The 23,488-nt window shown below is 48.4% G+C and overlaps 10 protein-coding genes across 10 annotated transcripts; 3 read left to right on the forward strand and 7 right to left on the reverse strand.

Annotated features, from left to right (window-relative positions):
- Positions 1-74: 74 nt before the first annotated feature.
- Positions 75-1,882, forward strand: BO79DRAFT_231736 (phytoene desaturase family protein; the record flags this gene model as incomplete). The annotated part of the gene is made up of 5 exons (XM_025684184.1): positions 75-96; positions 142-263; positions 319-855; positions 899-1,729; positions 1,805-1,882. The coding sequence occupies 5 exons, from the start codon at positions 75-77 to the stop codon at positions 1,880-1,882; spliced, it is 1,590 nt and encodes a 529-aa protein (XP_025536127.1).
- Positions 1,883-2,057: 175 nt separating this feature from the next.
- BO79DRAFT_220985 (phytoene synthase) lies at positions 2,058-4,089 on the reverse strand (the record flags this gene model as incomplete). Its single annotated transcript, XM_025683503.1, has 7 exons — positions 2,058-2,071; positions 2,142-2,929; positions 2,975-3,262; positions 3,310-3,483; positions 3,528-3,874; positions 3,920-4,019; positions 4,067-4,089. 7 exons carry the CDS (start codon positions 4,087-4,089, stop codon positions 2,058-2,060), a joined length of 1,734 nt encoding a protein of 577 aa, XP_025536128.1.
- Positions 4,090-5,351: 1,262 nt separating this feature from the next.
- Positions 5,352-6,848, reverse strand: BO79DRAFT_258571 (putative protein kinase; the record flags this gene model as incomplete). Its single annotated transcript, XM_025686313.1, has 5 exons — positions 5,352-5,542; positions 5,594-5,834; positions 5,885-6,204; positions 6,269-6,606; positions 6,664-6,848. The coding sequence occupies 5 exons, from the start codon at positions 6,846-6,848 to the stop codon at positions 5,352-5,354; spliced, it is 1,275 nt and encodes a 424-aa protein (XP_025536129.1).
- Positions 6,849-8,333: 1,485 nt separating this feature from the next.
- Positions 8,334-9,849, reverse strand: BO79DRAFT_210972 (uncharacterized protein). The gene is made up of 6 exons (XM_025682926.1): positions 9,651-9,849; positions 9,524-9,589; positions 9,364-9,468; positions 8,924-9,302; positions 8,795-8,869; positions 8,334-8,726 (listed from the first exon to the last, which is right to left on the reverse strand). Exons 1-6 carry the CDS (start codon positions 9,717-9,719, stop codon positions 8,404-8,406), a joined length of 1,017 nt encoding a protein of 338 aa, XP_025536130.1. The 5' UTR covers positions 9,720-9,849; the 3' UTR covers positions 8,334-8,403.
- Positions 9,850-10,112: 263 nt separating this feature from the next.
- BO79DRAFT_179746 (FAD-binding oxidoreductase) lies at positions 10,113-12,178 on the forward strand. Its single transcript, XM_025680051.1, has 6 exons — positions 10,113-10,411; positions 10,470-10,866; positions 10,921-11,011; positions 11,063-11,393; positions 11,444-11,649; positions 11,695-12,178. Exons 1-6 carry the CDS (start codon positions 10,188-10,190, stop codon positions 11,997-11,999), a joined length of 1,554 nt encoding a protein of 517 aa, XP_025536131.1. The 5' UTR covers positions 10,113-10,187; the 3' UTR covers positions 12,000-12,178.
- A 295-nt stretch (positions 12,179-12,473) lies between these two features.
- On the reverse strand, positions 12,474-13,329 carry BO79DRAFT_201478 (uncharacterized protein). The gene is made up of 2 exons (XM_025681575.1): positions 12,639-13,329; positions 12,474-12,582 (listed from the first exon to the last, which is right to left on the reverse strand). Exon 1 carries the CDS (start codon positions 12,961-12,963, stop codon positions 12,646-12,648), a length of 318 nt encoding a protein of 105 aa, XP_025536132.1. The 5' UTR covers positions 12,964-13,329; the 3' UTR covers positions 12,474-12,582; positions 12,639-12,645.
- Positions 13,330-13,661: 332 nt separating this feature from the next.
- Positions 13,662-14,883, forward strand: BO79DRAFT_201482 (putative 26S proteasome-associated ubiquitin C-terminal hydrolase; the record flags this gene model as incomplete). The annotated part of the gene is made up of 3 exons (XM_025681576.1): positions 13,662-13,801; positions 13,867-13,961; positions 14,046-14,883. The coding sequence occupies exons 1-3, from the start codon at positions 13,760-13,762 to the stop codon at positions 14,881-14,883; spliced, it is 975 nt and encodes a 324-aa protein (XP_025536133.1). The 5' UTR covers positions 13,662-13,759.
- A 191-nt stretch (positions 14,884-15,074) lies between these two features.
- Positions 15,075-17,768, reverse strand: BO79DRAFT_156576 (putative choline kinase; the record flags this gene model as incomplete). Its single annotated transcript, XM_025678823.1, has 5 exons — positions 15,075-15,737; positions 15,788-15,931; positions 15,978-16,497; positions 16,551-17,484; positions 17,720-17,768. The coding sequence occupies 5 exons, from the start codon at positions 17,766-17,768 to the stop codon at positions 15,075-15,077; spliced, it is 2,310 nt and encodes a 769-aa protein (XP_025536134.1).
- Positions 17,769-19,505: 1,737 nt separating this feature from the next.
- On the reverse strand, positions 19,506-20,173 carry BO79DRAFT_240033 (GNAT family N-acetyltransferase). The gene is made up of 2 exons (XM_025684984.1): positions 20,118-20,173; positions 19,506-20,064 (listed from the first exon to the last, which is right to left on the reverse strand). Exon 2 carries the CDS (start codon positions 19,994-19,996, stop codon positions 19,544-19,546), a length of 453 nt encoding a protein of 150 aa, XP_025536135.1. The 5' UTR covers positions 19,997-20,064; positions 20,118-20,173; the 3' UTR covers positions 19,506-19,543.
- Positions 20,174-20,441: 268 nt separating this feature from the next.
- Positions 20,442-22,692, reverse strand: BO79DRAFT_156482 (nonhemolytic phospholipases C family protein; the record flags this gene model as incomplete). Its single annotated transcript, XM_025678820.1, has 8 exons — positions 20,442-21,023; positions 21,079-21,281; positions 21,332-21,442; positions 21,494-21,880; positions 21,948-22,071; positions 22,119-22,383; positions 22,435-22,517; positions 22,570-22,692. 8 exons carry the CDS (start codon positions 22,690-22,692, stop codon positions 20,442-20,444), a joined length of 1,878 nt encoding a protein of 625 aa, XP_025536136.1.
- Between the last annotated feature and the right edge of the window lie 796 nt (positions 22,693-23,488).

Below are 23,488 nucleotides of genomic sequence, written 5' to 3' on the forward strand. Positions count from 1 at the left end.
TTGTTGTCAAAAACCTAAGTACTTAACTGTTAACCCATGAAGGCCACTAATAGAATCAGACCACAAATTTCATGATGCCCAAAGTTATTGTAATTGGTACGTATATCTAGATCCATCTGAATGTGGCCTAATGTTATATAGGAGCCGGTTCTGGAGGCGTAGCCACTGCTGCTCGTTTGGCAAAACAAGGCTTCGATGTCACTGTCGTCGAGAATAACGACTTGATTGGCGGCCGATACTCTCTGATTCACCATAACGGCTATGTTTGTTACTCGTCAACCCCCTGATTCCGGGGGTCTTCTTGCTAACGATAGACAGAGGTTCGACCAAGGTCCTTCTCTTTTATTGATGCCAGAAGTGTTCCACGAGACATTCCATGACCTAGGAACCTCCCTTGAAGCGGAAGGAATCTCTTTGTTAAAATGCGAGCCAAACTACCGGGTCTGGTTCTCTGACAACGACAACTTCGATCTAACAACAGATATAACAAGGCTGAAGCCACAAATAGAGCATCATGAGGGGGAAAACAGTTTTCGTGGCTTTCTCGGCTTCATGGAAGAGTCTGGTCGTCATTACGATCTGTCAATGATTCATATTTTGCGCCGAAATTTCCCCGGCTTATTAAGTATGATGCGACTTGGATTGCTGCAGTCCCTGTTTACGATGCATCCCTTCCAAAGTATTCATAGTCGTGTCAGTCGATACTTCACGTCTGACAAGATGAGACGGATATTTACTTTTGGATGTATGTATGTAGGTATGAGTCCGTATGATGCACCAGGGACCTATTCTCTTCTACAGTATGCAGAACTGGCAGGGGGATTTGGTATGCCGCCGGAGGATTTTAAAAGGTTGGTAGAACCTAAGTTTGTCAACATAGGCCATGCTAATGAACCAGATATTGGAGGGCATAGAGAAGATTGGCAAACGCCTTGGAGTCGAATATCGCCTCCATTCTCCTGTATCCTCGATCATTATTTCGGAAGACCAGTCAGCAAGAGGCGTTATTCTCTCATCTGGTGAGAAACTCGAGGCTGATCTGGTGGTGGTCAACGCAGACCTGGTCTATGCATACAACAATCTCCTTCCGGCATCCAAAGAAGCACGCCGTCTAAGCAACCGCGAAGCATCTTGCAGCAGCATCTCATTCTTCTGGTCCTTTGACCGTGTGATCAGCGAGTTAAAAGTACATAATATATTCCTTGCTGAGGAATACAAGAACAGCTTTGACTCCATCTTCAAGGATCACCAATTACCAGATGAACCGTCCTTCTACGTGAATGTCCCAAGCCGAATTGATCCTACAGCTGCCCCGAAGGGTAAGGATGCAGTGGTTGTGCTGGTGCCTACTGGCCATATAATGGACAGCACTGAACCCCAAGACTGGGACACGCTCGTCAGCAAAGCAAGAGACACTGTATTTGATACAATCGAAACACGAACTGGAGCTCGAGCACTTCGAGAAAGTCTAATCCACGAGTACGTTACACCGGCAAGCTGGAAGGAAAAGTTCAACCTCGATCGAGGCTCTATCCTAGGGCTTTCACATTCATTCTTCAATATGTTGAGTCTCCGTCCAAAGAGTAAGCATTCTTCCATCAAGGGACTTTACTTTGTTGGGGCAAGCACGCATCCTGGCACAGGAGTTCCAGTGTGTCTTGCGGGGAGTAAACTGGTAAGCGATCAGATCATGGAGGATTGTGGTGGGAAACCCAAGGGGGGAATCTTTGTTGAATCCATGGCTATCATATCACTAGTCTCTTTATCGCTAGCTCTTATAATCTTAGGTGTGTGTTTTATATAGAGAATTGCCAGTATTGATACCCTACGGAGTAGCGTCTTCTCTCTGAACGATAAACATAATTTCCTATTCAAGGTGTAGTATAAAAGTACCGCAATGCTACATGTATATGAGTACCTACTACTTCTTTTTGATCTCCCATCTAGCCCATACCAACCTACTAGACCTCACCGTTACCCCCAGCTGAAGGCCCAAAATTTAATTACAAAGAATTCTTCAAGGGGCAGCAGCGATGTGAACAGGTCCATTAGTTCATCTATTCCATGTCCCCTGATAAAACTTGTTTCCTAAGCCTTGCATGTAGATCGATGCAATATGAGCCTTGCAGTAATTCACATACCATCGGCCAATGCACCGTAGGCCACTTTCAGTCGCCTCCACAGCGGGACTTCCATCTTTCCGTTTGTCCGCAGCTCGTTCAACTGCCGCAAAGATCTCCCAATTTCCATATAACTCTCCACCGTGACGCGGATGGGGCCTTGGGCCTCCAATGGAAGCCTCCCGGTTGCCGCCTCTGTCATTCTATACCACTCATCCGCTTGATCGAGCAGTCTCATCCTCAGGCTCTGTATTTGTGGATCAGTGGGACAATCCAGAACCTTGGCTGGTGTGAGCCCTTTCGCCTCTAACCAGGTTGTGGGTATATACACGCGCCCGATTTCTGCATCGCATTGAATGTCTCGGGCGATGTTGATGTATTGGAGTGCTTGGCCCATGAGTGCGCCTGCGGTGATCGTCTGTTGGTGCGTGTGTTTATTAAGATTTTGTGGGCGGTTGTGGGCGACGGTTAGCTGGATGACGGATTCGGCAACCGTTCCTGCGACACGGTAGGCATACTTCTCCAGATCTGCTTCGGTTAAGATTGGAGATTTGGTATGGCTGGTGTTGAACTCGAGATCTGTTTCGAAGCCCTTCAGCAGGTTTTGAAGAGGTTCGATCGACAGCCTTTCAACAGGAAGATGCTCGATGGACGATAGCAGGACTGGGCCACAGCGTATGCTCTTCGCCATGTTCTTTCCTTTGAATCTCTGCTCAAGAAGCAGTGCACACTCTTGAATTACAGACCGTGCCGTATTGCTGTCTGGTGCTTCATCCACTAGATCATCTATCACTCGGCAAAATGAATATCTATACACATTAGTATGCGGCACGACAATATCCTGAAGCACTGACAAATAGATCAAGTCAATGCGAAGCTGGCCTTCAAACATGGCACTTCCCATGTACATACTCTGGCTGCGCTGCATAAGTCTCATCACTGCATCGCGTAGATCATGTATATACTTCATGTTGAGCTCTTCATTCCGTCTGTTAATAAACTGCGTGAAGAGCTGTCCATAAGATGGAAATTCCGTCTCTGAAGTGATACCCATGTTATATATACCCAATGCAATCGCATTGTCAATGGCCATTTGACCAAGCACAATCATGATGTTCGTTACAGCGAAGAATATCGCTTCCCTAAGACACATTAACTCAGATAAGCTTGCTCTCTCATAGGCACCTACTCGATGTCCAGACTCCCCCAGAGTTGAATATCTAACTTAGTGGCTGACTCGATCACCCATGTCCCCTTTCCCAAGGCGATAGTATCTACAACCCATAGAAAAAGAGTGGGTATACAGACCGCCAGAGATATCTCTCGAAGTGGAAGTCGTACAATAAATCGATAGGCCACCAGCCTATTAGAATTAGCGTGCACCATTCATCGATCGTGTATGCTTACCATTGAATCATCATGAATGGGCAGATCCAAGCTAGAATGAGCCCTAGGTAGGTATACCGTCCACCTTGAAATATACTAGCCAGTCCCAAAATTTGACACGAGCCGATAATGACAATTCCTAGATTTCTTTTCAGTGCATCTTGCGGTCCAAGATACATAGGCATGACAAAGCGCTTTGTTAGAATAATGTACGCCAGGCTTGTATTGTACGTCTGAATGACGAAGAAGAAAACCTCCTCAATGGGAATCAAGCATATTCTCGGTCCTAGTATCGCATATGGTGGGTATGTCCAGATCCGAGCCCTGATAAGATAGGAGTCCCAGGGAATGGTTGATATGACCGCAATCTGGATGTATCAGCAGGTGTCGTACATTGGATTGAGAGGACATACCGTAATAAGCGTTGCTATTCTGTATAGATCCAGCTTTGTAAAGAAAGGCCAGTAAGCCAATGTCATCACCACTGCGAGTGGGATGTTGTATGTCAAATGCCTAGACAATAAGCGTGGCTAGCATAACATGTTACTTCGTATACTTACACCATGAGATAGTCTAGGCCCATTTTGAAGTGTCTTGGATGATGTCAATATGTGAACTGCACAGTCCGAGAAATCGACGGATTCAAAAACTCCCAGCGTCTATTGCAACAAATGTGTGGTGGAAATACTATTGCCGTTTCCACTCTGGATGTAGCATTGCTTTATAGATCTTGGATCGTGCAGATCATTGAATGTCGTCAATCACCCCTCGGTGGCCAGTGTGGCTACTAAAGTTTGACACGCATAGTGAACTTTATTGGTATGCCTATTTAGGCATATGGTGCGTCTGAGACTTGATATCGAAATCGAAAGATACAGGACCACATATTACACTGTTACCGTTACCGATACAGGCTTAATACACATGACGTAGATAACCCTGGTTCGGGGGCTCACAATTTGAGGATAAACTTGGAGCTTCGTCAAGGTCTGTCTTGACCCAACTGTCGTTCACCCTATTAGGCTGCCATTGGAGCGCGAATCTGTATCCACTGTGACATCTTACTGAAGTCTAACAAGGCCTTGACCGTCGTAGCCTACATAAAAAATTGTTTCATCTTTCTTTTGGGTGAGACTTCCGGCAGAACTGAATTACCATTATAGCATTCAGACATTTTTCATTGGTATCGCTATAAAAAGGTAAGATTTCGGAAATTCTCAAGTTTCTAACGATGTCTAACCTGTAAGTGGCTGACAGCCTACATGAAGCATAACAACGCTACTGAATCCCCTTCGGCATAATCACCGTCTATGGCAGTTATGGACTCTTCTACGCTTCTTTATGGCACACGCTCCGTTTACACCAATCGACATGATGATATGAAGAGAAGAAAATTTCGCGACCTTGTGATCAGCGACAACATAACAGTTCCCGGTAATGCAATTGTATCGAAAGGGTCCGTCAACGCCATGCCATTTGCCGACGATGCGCCACAGAAAGATGCCTCGTGCGAGCCTAATATCTAATACTAACATTATAAACATAGTATGAGATTGGTGTGTTTTCACCTACTCTAATAATAGAGACTTTCCTCGGCGATAAGGCGGAGGTGGGGAGTATACGAAGTACCTACCAGGCTAGGGGGGCTTGTGAAAAGCTATCAGAATGATGTCCACGGTGACGTGGCGCATGCAATCATGAACACAGTCCAAAGTCTAGTTGTATTATTGGCATACATAAACGGACTCAACTGTACATGCCATTCGGAATGACAACTGTGCTAACGTCTGAACCGGCTGTTTGATGCCACCGTCCAACTGTCCACCAGCAAGCGCTCGCAGAAAATCAAGTAATAGTTTGCTTGGGTTGAAGAAAAGGATGTGCGGCCAGTTCGCCTGCCGTTCTTCTCTTATTTGGGTGCCAAACCAGAATTTTCTTGACAAGGTCAACGAAATTATCTCTCTCCTCTTCATCGAGAAAGGAAACCGCGTCGTCTAATGTTCGGTTGGGAATCAAGTCTTCGTATATGAAGCGGCCTAAAATAAGTAAGTAATCTGGAAATCTCCGGATAAAGAAACACATAATACCGTTGTTGTCAAAGAATGGCCCATCGAAGTACTCCTCCGCGGTCTCACATAGTCTGTCATCTTCTCGTCTAACAGGTTCCGGCCACGGGTATTCTCGCATGTATTGATACCTTTGCATGATCTCTGGAGGGGGTGGGCCGAGTAAGGCCACCATTTCAGCCATGTGTAGTTTAGCATCGTAGCGCCCTTGTTTATCATGGATATGCTGGAATAGCTCTTTGCCTTCAATCAAATCCCATAGCTTGTCCCAAGTTAGTGAATGCAACAGACTTAGGGAATAACAGAACGTACCAGAACACCAAGGTTCCAGATATCTGCAGGCATTTGCCACCCAATACCCAATATCACCTCTGGTGCCCGATAGTGGTCCGGCTGAATAGGCCAGACACCCCAATCATCGTCTTCTTCGAGTCTCGTTGCCAAGCCAAAGTCAACAAGCTGTGGTATACTTCTCAAGCTTTTGAGGGGCCCGAAGTCACTGCGAGACTGATACACTGGTCGCCCTGTCGAATCGACCTTAAAGGCCATTGGCTTTTCAAGCTGAGATTCAATAAATTCAGCAAGAACAGTTGGGTCCTCAAATGAGACCATGATGTTTTCGAGCTTGATATCTACAAAGTCACCTGAGTTTAGTACCACCGATGAGAAGCCTTGAAAGGGGCGTGATAGACTTACCTGTATGAACAGTTCTGCAATCTTTGTGGAGATAATCGAGGCCCGTAAGAAGGGCACGGATGTATGTTTTGACGAGTGGCAATGGCATCTTTTTCTCATCAAAACGCCGTTGATACATCGATAGTGGCTCCCTCATTGGCGGATACACAAGACATGAATGAGAACCTTCTGGACCTTCAATTTGAAAAGAGTCCAGTAATGTTCGGATGAGTGAGCGGCCGCGATGCGATGGGTCTGCCGTAGAGATGTGCTCTTCAACTTCACACTCATGACCAGCAAAGCTTGCATTGTTATTGGCAATTTTTAGTGCCACAACGCTCCCGGGCTCCTCAATCTGCCTGTATGTTGGTCAGCGACAGCAAGTCCCAAATGGCGGAGATTTCATTGAAGGCTACCTTTGCAAATCGCACGCAAGCCATACCGTTGAAGACACGCCCCAGCCAACCTTTACCAGAGTCTGGTAACGGTCGCCGAGTACCTCTCCCGGCTTCGCTGGATAGAAGTACTTGGAATTGTAAACTGGCGAGATCTCCTCATCAACGAGTATGCCGGGCGGTAAAGGTGGCCCGGCAGAAGGCATGGGGAACGGTTTCTTGCGAAGCAAGGCAGTCAAACGAGGAACGGATAACCTCAGAGGATTCATTACAGAGAACTTTCCTTCAAGCCGAATGGCACTTGTGTAATTCATGGGTTGTTGTTCAAGAAGTTGACAATCATTGGCACGATACAGGTCGCTACGTGACTAATCCTGATACGGGTTAACCTTTCAGCCAATAATATCATCCAACGCTCCCGAGCTCAAGCGAAGTCAGCCCTGTGACCATTTGATATTGATTATGGTAAGTAATATATGGCATCTTGACGTCAAGCAAAGTCACTTATAGTAAGATATAAGTTATATCCGGGATACAAAAACACGCGTATTATGATTTCACATGGTTTACAATGGCCATAAAGTGTGTTTGTATTGCAGCTAGTGCTTAATGAAAGCACTAGGTCAAGATCTAGGTAGGTGATATCAGCGTTAAATCCCCTAGCACTTTAACTCATCATGGTACTTTACTACCATTTAAATAGAATGAACAGCATCAAATAAAACTGATGTTCAAGACATGTACTAATCACCACCAGGTACCAATCAATATCAAAGTATATCCTAAAGGTTCCGAACAGGATCCTGTCCAGTCGGCAGAAATTCCTGGGTTGGCTTTCCAAGACTGACCGTTGATAGCACGTGTACCAGACAGCTTAGGAGCAACTGTTCGAGTTGCTTTGAAAGGAACAAGGTATAATGTAAATAGTTAATATAGGATGTGTAGGATGTGTAGGATGTGTAGGATGTGTAGGATGTGTAGGATGTGTAGATAGGCGCTACTGCCATGTTGTCCAGGCTTCCTCACACAGTCATACTTGGTTCCGCTTATAACATAGCACTATATTCTCCAGCGCACGCTGGCTCTCGCAACGTATTCTATAAAGAGCCTTCGTAGGGTGTCACAAAAAAACAATACTGTAGAACCTGTAGGTCCATTCACTGCCTCTCTTTAAGGGCTGCTTCGCAATATGGTTGCGGAGGTTTCACGCAACCCCCTGGTTCACTTAAGGGGCCTGGCAGTATATTCAGGCTCTGTGCAATAGTGGCCTATGTTACAGGCTCTAGCATGTAAAGAACCATTTAATAAATATTCTGCCGGTAGAATCGCTCCTACTACTCGGAAGAGAGGAATACGGGTTTGTTGTTATGGTAGGGAAGATGGCCTGAGGAGTGGCTGTCCATCGGCTGTTTGGAACAGTAACGCCGACCGGAACCCGGATGCTCACTGATTTCCTTGCTCGCGCCTAGTTTGGCCTAGCTAGTTGTGTAAAATGTAAATGGCTAGTTAGTGGCAGCGAAAGCAGGTCTAGACTAGACTAGTCAGCGGGAATGATAAAACCGCGCCGTCTGACGGCCGGTCGATTTAGCGTCTGTGCCGGTGGCATTAGTGAAGCTGTGCTTATTTGACAGCGGCCCCTCCCCCTTAGCAGCATCGGTTCGTGTGCATTTCTACCGCTGCTGCATGGGTGAGCGAAGGTGATTGCATTTGAGATTGATTATAGTACAGAGTCACATATCTTTATCCTGAGCGAGATAGAGTCTAACGGCTAAGCTTCCCATTGGAGAATGCATTGGTGGTGGTGCATAGTTCACCCTGACCGTAAATCGGGGCAATGTGCTCCTGACTGCTGTCTACGATCTCAAAAACCCTGTTGATTTCCGTTTTCTTGCTTATACCCCTACCCCAGCCTTTATATCTCCCTAATTCGACGTTGGCGGAGCGGCTTCCCGTGAAAGTGGAGGTTTGTCGCGATCCGAAAGGCGATCGAAGCTTGATGAGTTTGCGCAGGGACGAAAGGGAGCCGGACATGAGACCAAGGTTGAACTCAAGTTCCATCCAGATGAGTGAATTAGCGGCCGTGTCTGTTATTGGTAATAATGTGTAAGCGAGCTGGATATTCTCATCAAACCACTGATACCATTATACTTACAGGTGTAGTCTGTTTCGTCCCTGGCATAGGTCAAAGTGCTGAAGCGAACCAGTGCCGCGATGCACGCTGTGAATCCTGAGCGGACATAACAGTCAGTTGCTATTTGGTCCAGGTGAGGCTTTCGCATACCAAGACAAAATAGTCCAAGTACCAAGACCCTTCGTCCAAGTGGCATCTGAAGCTGCCACACGCGACGGATCGGAAGTGCGAGTATGGTCAGATCCATCACAAACATGATAACACCTTGCGCCATGAGGATGGCAAAGGAAGTGTCTACACTGTAACATTTAGCATCAAGGATGGTTTTGTCGAATCCAGCGCGAACGGGTCGACATTGGAATGCGAGAGCCAGAGTTCCTGCGAATGTGAAGGCCGCTAGGAATCCCAATATGCATCTGCCAGCGATGCTAATGTTGCGGGTGGGGAAAAGCCGCACTATAAAGACAGTTAAACTTGTCTTGACCGATGCAGCAACAAGCAAATAGCTGCAGAGCGCAGCATAGTAGATCTAAGTATTGCCTGTGACCTCAGCCGCTGTCCAATCCAGAGGGTGTGTTAACTCAGCGTACCTTCCACCAAACCAGCAGGTCCGCATCTGAAACATCCTTGGTCTTTTTTCCGAGACCATAGTAGGTGATGGTATATGCAAGCGCCGAGAATCCGTTTACCATGATCTGTTGTCGGTTCAGTAACTTTTCTCACACCGCTCGAGCATTCGGGGAGACTAACGAGAGCGACCATTACCATCCAGTCATCCAGTCCCCATGAATTTAGAACAGTTTTCCGTAGGTAGAGCTATGCGACATGTCATTGCATGAGTTGTGCTTTTCATCCTTATCAGGCGTCAAGTACATACCCGGAGACCGCAAACCAGGGTAGTTGGGATAGCAAGGACGAGGACTATGATACGGACAGTAGTAGCCATTGTAGGTAGACCACCATCTCGTGGTATGACCGTCCAGTCCATCCTGCAATTAATCTAATCTCCCACACCGGTCATTGCTCGTATGGCATGGTAGAAATGTCGAGTCCAGAGGGGGGAGCATGTCGAGGATAAAGTCCCCCGTTATTGCATTTAGCCAGGATTAAGTTGAAAATCTCTGATAAAGAAGGAATCAGATCCCTGTACTATAATGGACAACGCGAAAGGCAAGAAAATGGTTGGCGTAGGATAGCGTATGTGACTACCAGACTAGGGCTGTTCTAGCCCCGCAAATCCTGGGCTTTGTTCCGCGTGCCGGCTCCATGTCCGTTACCAATGAGTGCTATTTAATGAGCACGGTGGATACCGTTCGTAGTCACTCCTTTTCGTGAACATCCTCATTTCTTTTTCTTTATTGACCGGGGTATCTGGTAAGCAACCCTGTCATTCCAGCCTCACACACAAGCCATAATGAGCTGCGCAGCAGTCATTGCAGCGATCGTTCAGGGGGCGAACGTTGACACTTCCACAACCCCAACAATCGAGGCCCTACTGTCCAAGTATGCAGCACTTTCGGATGATGAGAAGGGCTCTGTACGGGCATCCCATCTTGCCCAAGTTTTCCCTTTGTTTTTCGGCGAAAATGCCATCTTCCGGGAATCGGATGGGTATGATACCCAACGTCAAGTACCCTGGTATGACAATTGCACATCCTCGAAGCACATTTACAATCAGACTGATTCTGTTACACAGGTCAATCAATTGCTGGCTCCAACCATTAGTTGTGGTCACAGCAACGTCAGCACAAGAAGTCGCAACTGCTCTTGCTCTCTGTCGTTTCTTCAACATTAACTTCTCTGTCCGCGGTGGTGGTCACCTACAGAACCCGGGGTTCACCAGCAACAACGGCGGAGTAGTCATCTCCCTGAGCAAATTCAACCATGTCAAGCTGTCGGACGACAAGTCTACCGCTGATGTTGGTCTTGGACTAAGGTGGCTTGATGTCTATAAGGCTCTCGACCCTTATGGTCTTGCAGTGGCAGGAGGTCGAATTCCAACTGTTGGTGTCCCAGGTCTTCTCCTGGGAGGAGGGATCTCCTTCCAAAACAGTCAGTATGGAGTGGGCGCAATGGGCGTGTCTAATTATGAGGTAGTCTTGCATGTACACTGCACTCCTTCCAAATCCTCGCTAATTAGATCACAGGTTGTCCTCGCAGACTCAAGCATTGTCAATGCCAATGCGCAAGAAAATCCAGACTTATTTTGGGCCCTCAAGGGAGGCGGTCCTAACTTCGGTAAGCCGTTTCTCGGAAGTATAATGATTTGATTACTGACCAAACCCCAAGGTATCGTAACCAAGATGGACCTAGTGACAGTGCCTACCGAGTCGTGGGCTGAAGCTCGTGTTTACCCTCCAACAGCCTACCCCGAGCTCGCCAAGGGTCTCATGAAGTACCATGAAGCAATTGAAGTCGACAACAAGGCATCTCTCGTCTGGCATGCTACCAGCCAGGCAATTCTTCTCGTCTTCTTCTACTGTGCACCTGTCGAGAAGCCTGCTGCATTCCAGTCATTCTATGATATTCCCTTCTTGATGAACTTTGTGCCGCCGGGCACTCGCTCGATCTATGAGCTTGTTCAGGCAGTTGCCTCAGTTATCTCACCCGAGGTTTTGCAGTAGGTTATAACGATACTTCAAGGCGTGTGGGATGCTAACAGACCCTTAGTCATGAGTTCCGAACAATGTCCAGTCGGCCATGTTTAGAGTTGTACGAAGCAACCGAGAAGGTCCGCCGAGAACAACAGGAGGCTTTGAGTGACGTTGAAGGCCTTGTCCTGACCAACGTATTCCAGCCCATGTCTTCCTTGGCCATGAAACAGAGTCAGAAGGATGGTGGAACGCCTCTTGGGCTAGAAGCAGTAGGCCAGCAATGTATGTTGCCCTCCTTTTGGTATGCTCGCGAAATTAACAAGATAGGGTTCCTGTCAATGGCCGACTGGAAGCATGCGAAAGATGAGGATCGCGTCCGAGAAGCAGTCTGTAAGATTGTGGATGTTGCCGAAGCGACAGCAAAGCAGGCTGGCGCGTATCTTCCATACCGGTACTCCAACTATGCGTCTCGCGATCAAGATCCACTATCCAGCTATGGTGCTGAGAATGTAGCAAAGCTCAAGAGCATTGCTGCGAAGTACGACCCTGACGGGGTGTTTCAGAAGTTGCAGAACGGTGGATGGCTGCTTTCGAAGGTAGGGTCGCAGTCAAGGTCTGTGAAGTTGGCATGAGTATTACATATCTCGGATATACTGGTATGGATAATTGAAGGTGATTTAATGATAACAAGGCGACGATATATTGATAAATCCTGTTCTTGAGAACTCAAGGGAAGTTGTCCGTCGAAACTGTAGATTGAGAAATATACGTGGTTATGTGATAAGTGATCTCCATCAGCAATTCATGCAAGGAAGTTAATGCTCCCATCTTTGAACAACCACAGCCCGAATCAAACCGAGTATAATTTAAACTATTTGGAGGCTCTTGCTATATACTATTGCCTTCCAAACAGACCCTACATCTTCGTATGGATGACCTAGCGAATATCCACATGCTATATTGAGGCCCTGAGAACTTTGACAAACGAGTCTAGAAGCTTTAATCCTGCCAGAGCAAGAGATTTTATTGTAGCTCATCTAGATACAACAGAAACCTCGTCTCGTGGTTATGTTATAGAAAACCAAATGCTCATGACTAGTATAGCCCTAGTGCTGAGCGCATGGCAAAAAAGCTAGATACAATTGAAGCATAAATAACAGAAGTAGGATGTATACCACGATCAAAGATGCAATTTATTTCCTCAACGTTGGATAACTGGAGAAGGAATAATCAGCGAATGCAAACAACCAAGTAGACCAACTTACACTCACCATCACCTCAGCTTGCCTGCGGGTATACTTGGAAAGACTTGAATCCCTGACCCTGGGTCCAACATCCCGAGCCCCCGAAAGTGTGAAAGTTATTGCAAGCGCCGCCGCTTGCTCCATCGAAAACCCAATCCTCAGGGATCTCAGCCCTGATAGACTGAATGGTCGGGTTGTATGTTTCAAGCGAGTAGCACCCGTAACTCTGGTTTCCGGCGTATGACCACTTATATTCGGTGCACTCGGTGTCGGTGTAGAGGGTCACGTTCCAGTGTACTGCGAGGGAAGTACCAGCCAAAGCTGCGATGGGGAGGATGGAGAGAAGCTGCATGGTGATGATATTCTTTGGTTTGAAGATGAAGGTGTGGAGTCTGAAGGTGAGTGGAAGCGGAATTGTGAATTCTCCGTTGGTTGTTTGAGTCTGTGGGTTAATTCTGGGGACATCACTGCAGATTATATATTGTCTTCTGACTCCTCGTAGCTGTAACTGAAGACAGGCTTACTAGATGATCGACATTTAGGCCCGTAAGGCGTCCAGTCATTTAGCCAACGAAGTAAGTCCAAAATAGACATGTCCCAGACGCCTGACGCCTAAGCTAAAAGCAGCTACATTGTTCATTCATTAAAGTTAATGATAGACGGAGATATACGAAGTCTGCTGCGCTGTTCATGTGTCGATTGGTGATGGTGGATAAGCGTGGGTAGATCGATCTGCAATTTGGAAGGCTGAGTAGACCCTTGGAGGCCTGATCCATAATATTCCTTGGCTTGTATGAGCAACCCATCGTGGACTTCAGCTGCCAAGGTTTATGGTTAACAAGTGAGCATGAGATCGACGATTCAACTCTACTGATAGTAAAGTAGTGCTCTTGCACGTAAATGACACCTGAATATTCAGGCTCAACATGTAAGGCTGTTGCCTGGATTTGACCGAGGATGTTTGCACATGTGTACTGTTTGCATCATCACCAAACAACAGCTCCAAAGGTATCCACCATCACATCACATCACATCCTGCCCACCAGTACAGCATAGACATCATACCCCGTCGCTATATTCCTCCCTGCTGCACTATATACTATATATCACTCTTTTTGCGCAGCGCATCCCTTTCTATAACACACACCATGGCCGACGGCGGAGGCTGGAGCACAATCGAGTCCGACGAGGTACGCTACCAAGCAACATCGCAGCATACATTAGCAGCAAACCTAACAAGCAAACCATCAATCAGGGCGTCTTCACCTCCCTCATCGAGAACCTCGGCGTCAAGGACGTCCAATTCGAAGAACTGATTTCTCTCGACGCAGACACAATCCGCTCACTAAGGTAACCCCCATACCACCTTCCACCAACACCTCACCTCATCTCATCCACCACACCCACTAACACCTACCTCTCACCCAAACCCAGCCCCGTCTACGGCGTAATCTTCCTCTTCAAATGGACCCGCGAAACGCAACAACCATCCACCTCAACAACCTCAACGACCTCACCCCCCTCCGGCACCTACGACACCGACCCATCCCCTAACCTCTTCTTCGCGAACCAAACGATCCAAAACGCCTGCGGCACACAAGCCATCCTCTCCGTGATCCTGAACAACGACTCCTCCTCCTCATCCTCCTCCTCCAGCAACCCCTACCCCATCAACATTGGCCCGGAACTCCACTCCTTCAAGGACTTCACAGCGGGATTCCCACCGGACCTACGCGGCGAAGCGCTCTCCAACTCGGAACTGATCCGGAGCGCACACAACGCGTTCGCGCGCGCCTCGCCATTCGTCGACGAGACCGTGCGGAATAACCAGGACGAGGAAGGGGATGTATACCATTTCATTGCGTACACGCCTGTTGATGGGAAGTTGTATGAGTTGGATGGGTTGCAGCCGCATCCGATTTCGCATGGGGGGTGTACGGCGGAGGAGTTCCCCGAGAAGGTGATTGAGGTGTTGAGGCAGAGGATTGCGCGGTATCCCGAGGGGGAGACGAGGTTTAATCTGATGGCTGTGGTGAGGGATTTGAGGGTCACGGCGAAGGAGATTGGGGATGTGGAGGCGTTGGAGAGGGAGGAGAGGAAGAGGAGGGCGTGGGCTTGGGAGAATACGTTGAGACGGTCGAATTTCGTGGGGTTCATTGGGGAGGTGTTGAAGGGGGTGGTGGGGATGAAGGAGAAGCAGGGGGAGGGGAAGTATGAGGAGTGGGTGGAGAAGGCGAAGGGGGAGACGCAGAGGAAGTTGATGAGGAGGTAGAAATCATGCCTATTATCCTTATATTGCCTACATGGCTCCGGAGATGAAGGTTCTACCTAGTAAATCCGTTGAGATTCATAACTATGACATATCTATGTACAGTGGCAAGGCCGATGTCTGTTGAAGAATCGCTTCGTCATTCATGTCATCCGACTCATAATCGTAAAAGGCAAGATATTATTAAGATAGGCTTAGTAGTCGATCATGCGAGATTTGATCACTTGTACCAAAGATTCGGGCAGCTCATCTTCCCGGATGATTTTCAGCGCCAGTAAATCGGACCAGAAGAACATCGCGCGGTCCTGCGCATAGCCCAGGTAGTCGAACTCTTCGGCTTCGTCCACATCGGCATCGACTGGCGGAGTTCCGGTGGAATGGTTCGCTTGAGCTGACACGTCTGAATGCACACCGTTGCCATTGGTACCATGGTGGCCGTTTTGGGCTTTGGCTGCGGCTTCATCTGCTGCGATACCCTCCTCCATGCCAGGCACCTTGGCCTGCACGATGCCCCAGGCTACCCACTGCGCGGAGTTGAGTACTCGCCACAGCCTGGTTTGTCGCGCGTAAAACTGGATCTTAGCGCTGGTGCTGTCTTCGTGCGCTTTCTCGATATCGAATCGAGAAGACACGTCCACATCCGGACCGTCATCCAGGTTCAACGGAGCTAGTGATGATGTGTTGGTAGAAAGGCCCCGCATCAGAGGGGTGATGGATGGGGAGGCTTGCTCGCGCAATCCGGGTCGATGGCTCAGATAGGCTTCAATGAACTGATGCTGCTGTTCTGGATTCGGATAGCGGCTGGTGTCGCATGCCCACGGCCGCTCCGCATCATGATAGTTGTAACACCATTCAGTCTATTGGGGTCAGCAAGGGACTTTCTATCATTGAAAAACACTTGACTCACGAAGTGGTTGGCAAACTCGATTCCTGGAGTGTTGGCTGATGCATATTCGAAGTCAATGACAACTAGCTGCTTATGCACGTTCTCAGGCCGGAGCAGCGGTGATTCATGGCTGGGCTCCATCCGAAGCAGATTGCCATATTGAGTCTAAATCATTAGCGCAGTCTTTGAAAATCGGGAAGAAAGCTCCTACATCATTGTGCGCAAACACCAACTGTCGCTTTAATCCGTCCATGCCTCCACAGCTGGACAAAAGCCACTTACGATATCCTTCAACTGCCTTTCTGAAGGAGGGCCAGGGAACACCGCAGACAAAGCCTCGCCGACGCCAAGCTTCGGATGCTGCTTTGCTCTTGTTGTGCTCAGATCGGATCTCCTTGTCCAGCCAATTGATTACTTGCTCGCAGCGGTCTACCCACTTATCCCAGTTGTTGAAGACCATGGGCCCTCCTTCCCTCTCATCTACAAGGAGATCGATTCCATCGTGCAGTTCCCTCATCCGCTTCGCAATTTGTTTCATAGTCGGAGGATCGCGGAGCTCCTTGGGTGTAAGTGGGCGAGCTTCGAAGTATTCTTCAAACCTTCCGTTGTTGAATGTACCCAACACCTTCGGGCCAATATTCTTTCGGCCTAGACGGCGGAGGATCTGAAGCTCGTTATCTCGGTCAATCAAGTGATCTACTTGTGGCCCATAGATACGCAGCAGTAGCTTCCTACAAAGGGTTAGCTTCTGGATTGTGTGTGTGATTTAGGTAAGGAAACTTACGGTGGGGGTTTTCTGGGTACCAATGAGTATGATCCATCTTCCGCCTTGGGCACAGGAATATTCTGTGGCGGTGTAACTACATATACGGCATTGGTTAAGGCTCCACTGAGTCGTACGACTCCCATATCAGTTGCAAGTTCCATGGGAAGCTTTCGCCATCCTTTCAGCTGCATGGTATGAGTGAGCCGAAGGATTTCACTCTTGAACAGCGCCCAGGCTTCTTTATCCTTCGCACGTCTCGCATTGACACTGTTCTCATTGTCGTCATCTTCAGTACCACCACCGCCGCTATAAGCGAGGGTTTTTGAGTTATCCAGCACTGCATCCACGCTAGGGGCGGCTGCCTCGTGGTCCGAAAAGTCGGATTCGGACGCAGAACCCCTACGCAACCCCTTGGAGTATTGACGCCGACGACCGGATCGTCGAGCGAGGTGTACAGAGTCTGTTCCCTGGCGGGAAGTGGCGTACTGAATGAGAATCTTCTCCAGCTTGTCGAGGGCCATTGCGGCGTCGGCACCAGAAGATAGAGGTCTTTCCACGAGGACGCTGGCACCGTCATCATCGTCATCGTCACCATCACTGGCGACACCATCCATGGCTAAATCTGTAGCCTTGTAAGACCTCCGTTTGGATTTTTCGCGCTGAAGCCATTCGTAGACTTGTGCGAAAAGGCTATTCTGCGGGTCTTCCTCGCCATTTTTCGACATGCCATCTTTTTCAAGGCGATGCGCGGGTTCAGTAATAACGCTGGAGGTTTGACTACTTAGAGAAGCCGGCTGGTGAGTAGGCAACCTGGCTGCCGATTTCTTGGGTGCAGGCACACGATGTCTGAAGGCATTCCCTTCTGACCCAATTGCAGAAGGCTCGTGTCCATTTGTGTGGTGATGTCTCTGGGGGGAGACGTTTAAACCAGTCCCCAGAATAGGTTGTGGTCCTTTAGATGACAGGTCAGAATCCATCAACACTTAGAGGGTAGTCCAGACAGGGAAGGTTAAAGGACCGCAAAAGGGAGGGGTTTAGGACGGTTGATCGAATACCAGCAGTCGCAGTGGGCTATGAGATCATTTGGCCCGGAAGCAGAGCCTCGGAGAACCTACGACTACGGGGTTGTGGGAGCCCAGGGAAAGGGGGAATGGGTTGACGGGAAGTTAACCAAGAAAGGAACCTACCATCAAATTCAAGACCAGGAAGACCGGTCTGGTCGGTGACTGAGGGCATGTCCAGACAATGGCGAAGCGTACGTTGAATTGGAAAATAGAGTGATCCGGTAACCCATCCAAGGCCGTAAGTGCGGGAAGCAGATCACTTTGCGACTGGACGTGGCGTAATCGGCACCTGGAAACTGGCGGAGAATTTGGAGCTGGGGATCCTCCGTACTATATGCCAGGTCCGTGCGGGTACACTGGGAGAAGAACGGATCACAGGAGCTGGAACACTCAGGGACGGCCCAAGGTGGTCTTTGAGAGAATAGCTGGATAGTGGATGGATTGATGGAGTTGACACTGCGAACGGAACTGGAGGGGATAATGGATTTGGGGCACACAGGGGAGGAAAAAATGCGACCAAGTGGGGACAGAGATAAGTAGCGGTCCAGCAAAGGGAAAATACGGTCGGAATCCGATCCCGTTCGTCACTTTCTTTTAAGAAGCAAAGCTTGAGAATTTCGCAATGAAAAGGAAGCTGAACAAATTCAGACCGCACCAGGAATGGACAACAAACGTGGTGACGGCCAAGGCGGACGAAAATTGACGACAGATGGCTGAGTGGCGAAGGACGGTGTGGTGTGGCTTGTCGAAGAAAAAAGAACGATCGTAGAGGTTGAGCCGCGAAGGTGGAAAATGATGGAGCATCGAGGAACGGGGATTCAACGTGTGTGTCTCAGGTGACTTGGCAGTTTCCACCCGTCAAACCCACAATAATCCAGGGTCTGCTGCTATGATTCAATCGTTCAACAAAAAGGTACCATGTTCAGCTAGAAACGCCACAGACGCAGGCTGCTAAGGGGACACCTCTCGTATGTGGACGTGAATATTGTAGCTAGTCTGGTGGCACACGACACCTGTTGTTTGCCCACCTCCTGGTCTTTACTCGACTAGGACCAATCCCGAGGCATTGTTTGGACCAAAGTATGGGTCGCGACCGGGGACCGAAACGTTGTTGTCATTCACTCGCACACCGGAGAGAGATAAGCAGCAAGCAACCTGACCGCAACCTCGGGAGGATGAGCGTGAACATCATATGTAGACGCCCGTGCTTATACTCCGTAGAAGAGACTGGCATCGTTCCATCAATCTGGGTGTAGATCAGGCATACTGCATTGAGTCGCATTGGGGGAAAAGCCTTGAGTGTGCCACTTAGATTAGAAGATAGATGGTCCATCTTGACACAGGAAGAAGCAGTTGTTTGCTTTACTCCGTACAAACGGTCAACGGTAGAGGCCCACATAGTGATGTCTCCATCGATAATCCTCAATTCTTGTCACCGTTATTGGGCCGGGATGAGATTTTGTCGCACAGGGTATCTCTATGAGTTTCATACTGGAAAACGCAGTCGCAACGGGCATTCTTTGCTTCACTTGTCATGGTTCCGTTCACACTTATTGTGTCGGTGGGAAAGTGAGAGAAAAGATGAAGAGAAGAAAGAGGGGTTGGCGAGGAGGGGGAAATAAGCCACATCTCCGGAATGTGTTCCTTGCTGCCCGTCTTTTCAGGCATGACTGCAGGCCGGCCTGATTCCAGCGCGATCTCGTCATATTGGTCCAATGATATCTCCCACTTCATAGTGTTACTATGGTCGGATCAACTTTCATTCTCAATATAATACTATGGTCAAATCTGATCACATTTCCAAGGCGAGAAGCTCAGGACTTACAGTGTTGCGTTCTATGAGGTTGGCTGATCAAATACTCAGCCAGCTAAACCGACATATGCCTCATCATTCAAATCGAAATTCGTTCTTTTACTGACAAATATAGCCATCGCCAACTTAGCCCATCAATCCAAGTTCTTCGCCATATAAACTCGCTTCCACCCCTTATTATCCGCACGATGTGTCTCCGCATAGCCCATCCGTGTATATATGGCTATATTCTCAACCATCGTCTCATTCGTATGCAGCTGAAGAGTGTGATAGCCTGCCAACCGAGCCGACTCGTCAGCGAACTCTAAAAGCTTGCGACCTAACCCAGTACCCCGTGCAGACTGAGCAACGGCTAGATTATCCACGATCATGGAGCCCTCCTGGGGGACAAGCATGACGGTGCCCTTTATTTCACCGTCTCGCTCGATCACGTAGACGACTCCGTCTTTGATCAGTGCAGTGTAGTCGTCTAGCATCGGCTGGGGCTTCCTTCCAATGCGAGCGATGTAGATAGAGAAGGCTTCTTGTATGATTGTGTCGATGATGGGTTGATCGTCGGGCGTTGCTTGTCGGATACTGGTAGACATTCTGTGTCTGGTCTGTCCTTCAATTTGAGGGATCTTTTGATCTTGTGACGCGATTTGGGAGGGTTTGTCTTTGTAGCAAATTAGTTAGAATTTGCTCAATAAGTGAATGTCTCTTTCTTACTCAATGTGGAGATAATTTTGAATGCAGTAAATGTACTGCGATCTGTTGTCGTTGCGGGGATGTCTGTGACTCAATCCTTGTCGGATTCGGAGGAATCTACGCGCTATTACAAGTGGTCATCTTGAGCTAGTGGTTCATCCGTCCAATGATGAGTATAGTTACATGTAAGCCTCTTGTATTTGTGTCAGCACTTCTATATCGTCTATAATGTCACTATGCAAATAATGCAGGGGTAGTAGACCAGCTACTCTAACGGAAACTGAAATCTAGTTCCAGCAATGAATTGTTTAACCTTATGCCTGGTCCCCAGTCCGTAGCCACTTCCTAGTGGTAGGTGACACTCCACACTTTGTAGCCCTCTCGGGAGTGTTTGGTAGAGTTCATCTGCAGGCCTCCTTGACCGTCCAGTGTGATAACAGTCGAGTTGACATACTGCAGACCATATCCGTGACCATTGCCCAGGAAGGTAATCCTCACTTCTGCAGCATCACCCCGGCGACCAGCTGGCAGCAGACTTCCGTGTGGGCCAAGCCACTTGCCGTCCAGTGCACTGGAGAGTTTGAATATCTGGCTCTCTTCGCCGCTGGAATAATGAATCACCCATCTTTGTTTCTTGTCACTATGGTCCGAACGCGCTGCGCTGCTGCTTAACCTGGTTGTGTTTCCAGTATTGGTGAGCGCATACCCAGACTTCTCGAAAACGAGGTACCGTCCCTCAGTCAGGTAGCCGACAACCTCTTTGTATCCGTCCTCGAAAAACAATGACTCTGTCACATTCTGCTTCCCATATGGTACAGGAGGACGGGTCTCTGGGAACGTTGTTTCGCAGTTGGATGTGCCGACGTAAGAGCCTGAGGACATTTCAGGCTCTTCAGCCTTTGGCAATTTTGGGAGGCTGGTGTCGGGCTATTTCATGGATTAGCTCGATATCAATGTGGTGGACAGAGGGGGATGGTCGTACATGATCCAAGTCCAGTGCATTGACGAGGTTGGACATATGTTCCCGGCGCCAGTGAACCATTTCTGGCGTTTGCACATTCTCATAGCCCCTCGCCGTAAGCCACTGCTCCAAGAACAGAATTTGAGAATTATGATCCGCCCTCTCAGTGAAGACACGGTTGCCACGGGTCCACGGGGACACCATATAGAAGGGTACTCGAAGGCCTAAGAAGTCAGCGAGAACAATATGACATGAGTTGATGGCCGGGACTTACCAGGTCCAACATATAGTTTTCCAAAGACGCCATAAGGATCCTCCATCCACTCACCCGATGTGCCTTCTGGTGAGTGGAAAGGAATGACATGGTCTCCATAACCACCAGATTCTATCATATTGTTAGACTCGCTCGATAAGGGGCTGATCAGTTGTAGCTTACCGTCGTAGCTTATCATGAGCAGCGTAGAATCGTATTTGGGGCTATTCGTCACAGCATCCACAACCTTCTTCTGCAGCCAGGCACCGTCCTTGGGCATATAGGGTGGGTGCTCTGACAATTCCGCAGGTCCAACAATAAAGCTAATCTCTGGGAGGGTCCCGTTGGCAGCCGCTTCATAGAAGGTTTCCAATCCCAAAAACGCCATGCCTTTCTCTACGAGCGGTGAGGAAGATGAAGCGTTCTGGTACTGCTCAAACCGGGCCAAGGGGTTGTCATCAAAGTTGTCTTTATCCTGGTAGACCTGCCAAGAGACACCTGCTTCTTCATAGACTTCAAAGATTGTTTTCCACTTGAGGGGATAGCAATTAATATTATAGCTATCGCACCCTAGAAATCAACAGTCAGCTAAGTTCCAACGTATGATATAGTGTATGAGTAGCCGGAGCAGACGTACCAGGTGTTACATTGTTGTCGATATATACGCCGCCTTGATCAGGTTTTTGAGGACCACCAGGTACATTGACGGAGCCGCTCACTAGAGTAACACGATTCGGATTGGTGGAGGTTACTTGGGACTCCTGTAGGGTATTAGACATAGCTTTGACAGTGTGATAGCAGAACATACTTGATACATATCGCCGGTCGTCCAACCCTCGGCAATAGCATAATGAACAGGGATATCTTCTCTCTTGAAATATCCCCAACTCCAGGGGGTGTTATTGCGGGCCCAGTGGTTGTTCAGTCCTCCATTGAGCGAGGCATGGCTATCCTCGTAACCGTTGTCTCCCGCTGCCATGCACTGGATCGCGTCTGTCGTGTTCCCTCCTTGATAACCTAAATACCAAGGGAGGAGGGTTGTTGTAGCATTGGACATGTCAGGATCGACTTGTCTAATACTCTTATTAGCACAGGTCCTCGAAAACGTATGAAAGCACACTGACTGGTACCAAACAGGTAATCCATCTGGATTGACCTGCACGTTTGGGTCGTTGAATCCTCGGACGCCTGCCATTGTGCCAAAGTACTGTACACAGTCATTAGTTTTGCCTAAGTTTGCTGAGCTTAGGTAGACATACACTATTCCATGATCGATTCTCCTGCATGAAAATTACAACATGCTTGATGTCCTTCAGTGACCCGGCGGAAACGGACCTGCTCCCGAGGAGCAAAACCAAGGCAGTAGAACCAAGCAGTAACATTTTGAAGCGGCTAGTACTCTTGAGGGTGTTGTATGGTGTGGCTTCAGGTGCATTCAACCTGCTTTATATATCTCGAGAAACTTGAGCGAAAGTGGGGACTTTGCATGGTCTAGGTCCAGACAAGACCGCAACACCGGACAGTTGATAACCCATGAATCCCGACGCATCCATAGTATCCCAACTGTCTGGGTCGTAAATACATCTGCCAAAGTGGGACGTAACATGGGATAGTGTTTGTTATTGCAGATCGGATTCGACGAGCCATTATTTAGGCCGCCCTAAAACGAAGAGTGATCGTCCTCTACGGTGGGTAAAGTCTGATCCACTTTGGATGGAGATGGATGTTTCAGAAGTTTTATGACATCTGCTTACAAGAATACATCAAGAGACAGAGGACTAAGCGGCAGATGAGTCTCCATGGAAGGGAATCTGGTTGGCCGGTATGCGGGCACGTGTAGCGAACGGCAATCTGTCCGACTGGCTTTTCTGCTCAGGAACATTTTTTCTGACTTCCCATCCTTCTCTCTCCCTCCTGGACTCTCAGCAACTAAGTTTTCCATCGATAATCAGTCAGCGGTGGTTTAAAGGTGGCGGTCTTCACGGTGGACCTTTTTGATATATCCACAATGGCAAACAGTCTCTCTGTCGGCTAATATCAACACCGCCATGGCCCTGGATATCGGCATTGTACCTGAGCCCACCGAACAGGAACCAACTTTGAGTCCAATTTGAGTTTGAAAAGCTGGCAGCAGGCAGGGTGGCAGTCCATACAAAAGCCACCTGTTTGGCCGAACCT

Source organism: Aspergillus costaricaensis (genome assembly GCF_003184835.1).
Source record: "Aspergillus costaricaensis CBS 115574 unplaced genomic scaffold BO79scaffold_33, whole genome shotgun sequence".
In the NCBI taxonomy this organism is placed as follows: domain Eukaryota; kingdom Fungi; phylum Ascomycota; class Eurotiomycetes; order Eurotiales; family Aspergillaceae; genus Aspergillus; species Aspergillus costaricensis.

Excerpts from the sequence above, each read along its gene's own strand:
- BO79DRAFT_201478 (XM_025681575.1), bottom strand. The coding sequence starts at position 12,963 with ATGCAGCTTCTCTCCATCCTCCCCATCGCAGCTTTGGCTGGTACTTCC.
- BO79DRAFT_240033 (XM_025684984.1), bottom strand. The coding sequence starts at position 19,996 with ATGTCTACCAGTATCCGACAAGCAACGCCCGACGATCAACCCATCATC.
- BO79DRAFT_179746 (XM_025680051.1), top strand. The coding sequence starts at position 10,188 with ATGAGCTGCGCAGCAGTCATTGCAGCGATCGTTCAGGGGGCGAACGTT. Across the intron at positions 10,867-10,920 it reads TGGGCGTGTCTAATTATGAG|GTTGTCCTCGCAGACTCAAG; the intron begins GTAGTCTTGCAT and ends ATTAGATCACAG. Across the intron at positions 11,394-11,443 it reads ATCTCACCCGAGGTTTTGCA|TCATGAGTTCCGAACAATGT; the intron begins GTAGGTTATAAC and ends ACAGACCCTTAG.
- BO79DRAFT_210972 (XM_025682926.1), bottom strand. The coding sequence starts at position 9,719 with ATGGCTACTACTGTCCGTATCATAGTCCTCGTCCTTGCTATCCCAACT. Across the intron at positions 9,590-9,650 it reads CCCTGGTTTGCGGTCTCCGG|CTCTACCTACGGAAAACTGT; the intron begins GTATGTACTTGA and ends CATGTCGCATAG. Across the intron at positions 8,727-8,794 it reads GGACGAAACAGACTACACCT|ACACGGCCGCTAATTCACTC; the intron begins GTAAGTATAATG and ends TACCAATAACAG.